The sequence below is a fragment of the Limulus polyphemus genome, unplaced genomic scaffold, assembly GCF_000517525.1.
Source record: "Limulus polyphemus unplaced genomic scaffold, Limulus_polyphemus-2.1.2 Scaffold1119, whole genome shotgun sequence".
Classification (NCBI taxonomy): Eukaryota; Metazoa; Arthropoda; class Merostomata; order Xiphosura; family Limulidae; genus Limulus; species Limulus polyphemus.
This window is the reverse complement of record NW_013666729.1, coordinates 191,280-195,161: the sequence shown is the minus strand read 5'-3', so window position 1 is coordinate 195,161 and position 3,882 is coordinate 191,280. Positions and strand designations below refer to the sequence as shown.

Sequence of the window (3,882 nt, the reverse complement as noted above, 5' to 3'; positions counted from 1 at the left end):
AAGAAAATACCGTAAATCAAAAAAGGTTTACTGTTATTTAGTTTGGTTCAAAACCTACAAAATCTTCATTGCTTTCACTGTAATTTATTTTAATATTTAGGGAGCATTATCAATAGTTATGTTTTTAAAAGAAAAAAAACTACTATTGTTATAAATAACACATTCAATTGAACTAAACTATGCATGCCTATTTAAATATATTTACACATGGCTTATATATATCGTATATATACATATATATTATTCATACCTTCGTTGTATAGGACGCAAGCAGATTTTGACATCAAATTTTGGGGTAAAAAAATGCGTCTTATACACCGAACAATACGGTAATTGATTCCAGAATTTATTAAAAGTGATTGATTAGATAAAGTGTTCGATAGGTGAAAGATACGTGATGGCATAGAGAATGTAAAACTAATTTGCATAAAATCTGTGGCCTTCTGTAAAGATCAATCATAGGAATTCTGATTTCAGTAAGTGATGGCAAAATAAGATTGCCCTACGTTTTATGTTCGCCAATTAAGTAGAATATCCCTGTAGATAAAAATTATACCAGGTTTTCTCGAAGTTCGTACTCATACCATTTTTATCTAATGAGGAGTCGACCAGCCTTTGAAACTTCAACAAATATTTAAAAAAACTACATTCATTTCGGCTTTATAATCCTACTTGAAAAAAAGCAAACAAACAAAAAACGCTGACAATGGGTATACGATAATTATGACTTGTCTGATTTTTTAGGAGCGTGATGTGTACACTGCTATATAAATAACAATGGGCTGATGGAACGTTCATCTGTTGAGGGATCTATTAGAGTGATATTGATTTATTTAGAACTATGTTACATTAGTGGATTACAAACACAATAAGAAATGCAATGTTTCATTTATAAATACCTTTGACATTAACAAAGCAAAATTGTTTTCAAACTTACGTTAATATGCTCTTCATATCTTCTCGTGTGGTCTGCTATGTAGTGCACGGACTCCATGGCTCTTTCAAATTCCGGACAGAAGTGCAGCCTTCTTAGTCCTGGACCTCTTTCACGCTCTTGCACCATGGGTTCACCTGACATCATCGGATTGGGCACTGCTGCGTGCACGTGCCCGCCGTTTCCATGAATTCTGCATCCTGGGTAGCTATTCTCGGACCCATATTCCATGTCATAGCTTTGTCTTCTACTGTAGGAGTCATTTTGAGAGTTGTAGTCCTTAAGTTCTGTTCCGTTACAGGTACGAATCATAACCTTGCGGGACTCAGAGGCCGAATCTGATGGTCTGCGCATGAGTAAAAGTCGAGGCAACATCTGCATGAAGACACGTTTTACCCAAGGACTCATGCGATAAGTGGAGCTTGTGCGAAAATGAACATTCAGTACTACCACGGTCACACATATGGAAAGCGTCACTAGAATCATAGTAAATAATAAATACTTGCCTAATAACGGTACCGTTAGTGAAGTCGGAGGAATGATTTCCGCTAACAAGAGGAAAAACACCGTCAGAGCCAGCAGAATGGAAATGCTCAGAGTTACCTTCTGACCACTGTCCGAAGGAAGATAAAACACCAACACTGTGAGGAACGAAATCCCCATACAGGGAATGATCAGGTTGACAGTGTAAAATAATGTTTTACGCCGCATGCTGATGTTGAAAGTGATGTCAATGTAAGGTTCGTCACAGCAGGTGTAATATTTCTCGTTTCGGACTGCAGGAACTTCCAGAACGTCCCACTCCACACTCAGGTAGAAATCACTAAGATCGATACCAATTTCCACCAGATTAGTCCCTGGTACCTCCTTGTCATGTCTTAGGTCGACCTAAGAGGTCAAGCAAAACAACAATGGATAATTCTTCAAATTTCTTTCGACATGGAGTTTGTTATTTCACCGACTCCCTGTTTGAATTACGTCTTGAAACAAAAATTGTTTGTTGGGTTTGAATTTCGCGCAAAGCTACACCAGGGCTATCTGCGCCAGCCGTCCCTAATTTATCAGTGTAAGACTAGAGGGAGGCAGCTAGTCATCACCAACCATTGCCAACTCTTGGGCTACTCTTTTACCAACGAATAGTGGGATTGACCGTCACATTATAACGACCCCAGGGCTAAAAGGGCGAGTATATTTGATGGAACGGGTATTTGAACCCGCGGCCCTCAGATTGCGAGTCAAGCACCTAAACCACCTGGCCATGCCGGACCCCATTAATAGGTAACAGAACATCTCCCACTTTTTATTATGAAAACACGAATAAAGTGGGCGAAATTCTCCTACATATTCTAATAAGAATATTTAAAATGACTAGTCATTTCTCAGGTTTGTTCACAAGTCCTTTACATATTTACCAAACATTTTCTTTCATTAAAAAACATAAAGCGAAGCAACGTATATCAAACTATTTCTTAAGGGCATTGATAAAGTGGCCAAACAAATCCAGAAGTGAACTTATGACTAGACAATTCTTTCTTAAGAACATTAATAAAACGGCTAAAGAAATCTACAGATCAATTTTATGACTAGAAAATTCTTTCTTACGGACATTGATAAAGTGGTCAAAAACTCAACAGATGTACGTCTCTCTCTGTACGTATCTCTTGTTTATGACATTAAAAAAATGACCAAACACTCCACGATTCTTGGTATGTCCAGACAATTTCCTCGTTAAAGACATTGATAAAGCGGTCAAACACCTACATGTCAATGTATGTCTAGACTATTCTTTCTTGATAAGTTGGCCAAACAATTACACAGTTCAATTTATGTGTACAATGCCTTTAGTGGACTCAGTTACTGTCATCTAAATATCAGACAGCAAATGTAATCTATAACTCTTTCAAAACAGCATATATCAAACTAGGAGTATTAATTAAATTATGCTACTTGTTATTTCAGTACATATATAAAATCGTTTTAATGATTGCTCTATCGTCAAATTCAACGTCATTTTTAAATATTTTTTGTTATTTTTCAGTCAGTTTGTTTTGAGTCAAGGGCTATACTGTGATGGCGAACAGGGTTCACAACAGCTTGACCGTTAGCCGCTCTACTACTACGTGGTTTTGAAAAATAGATTGAAACAAGTATTTAAAAATCACTTTCCAAGTCAGCGTGTTTGTATTTACCTAACGTACTTTTTATATACTATAGGCTTCTTTTATCTTCTAGATATCTTTTAACTAGTAACCTTTGTATACTGTATGCCTCTGCATACAGTAAACAAAGGTTACAGTGTAAATGTAAGGTTTGAATACAAGTACAGTTCTCTGACTTTGCTTTTTTCTCTAGTTACAAATGATAAGTTCCTGTTCTCTAACTCGTCCATTCATGCTCATGTAGCTTATTGTCTTTATGTAATAAAGCCCTCCTCTCACAACACACAACATTTTTCTCAATCTCTAATACAATTGTATTTTTTTAAATTTTAGGTTTGTAATATTTGTCAAGATCTTTATCAAATTTCCAGTCAATGGTCATTTAAAAACGTTTTGCACAATAACTTAATCAGAGGCGAAGATGAAAAACTAATTGCATATAATGCTAATTAGCCAGACTATACTTATCCGGCTTCATATAATGCTAAGTAGCCTGACTATACTTATCCAGCTTCATATAATGCTAAGTAGCCTGACAATACTCATCCGGCTCCACGTAATGCTAAATAGCCTGACAATACTTGTCAGGCTCCATATAATGCTAAGTAGCCTGACTATACTAATCCGGTTCCATATAATGCTAAGTAGCCAAACTATACTTATCTGGCTTCATATAATGCTAAGTAGCCTGACAATACTCATATGGCTCCATATAATGCTAAGTAGCCTGACAATACTTATCCAGCTTCATATAATGCTAAGTAGCCTGACAATACTCATCCGGCTCCA

General features: G+C 36.4%; 1 protein-coding gene across 1 annotated transcript in view; it reads right to left on the bottom strand.

Moving 5' to 3' along the window:
• The window catches only part of LOC106462214 (acetylcholine receptor subunit alpha-like), a 12,911-nt gene that overhangs the window by 2,162 nt on the left and 6,867 nt on the right, over nucleotides 1–3,882 (bottom strand). Inside the window, exon 4 of the mRNA XM_022389405.1 lies at nucleotides 938–1,822. Coding sequence (XP_022245113.1) covers nucleotides 938–1,822 — 885 coding nt within the window. The remainder of the gene's footprint in view (nucleotides 1–937; nucleotides 1,823–3,882) is intronic.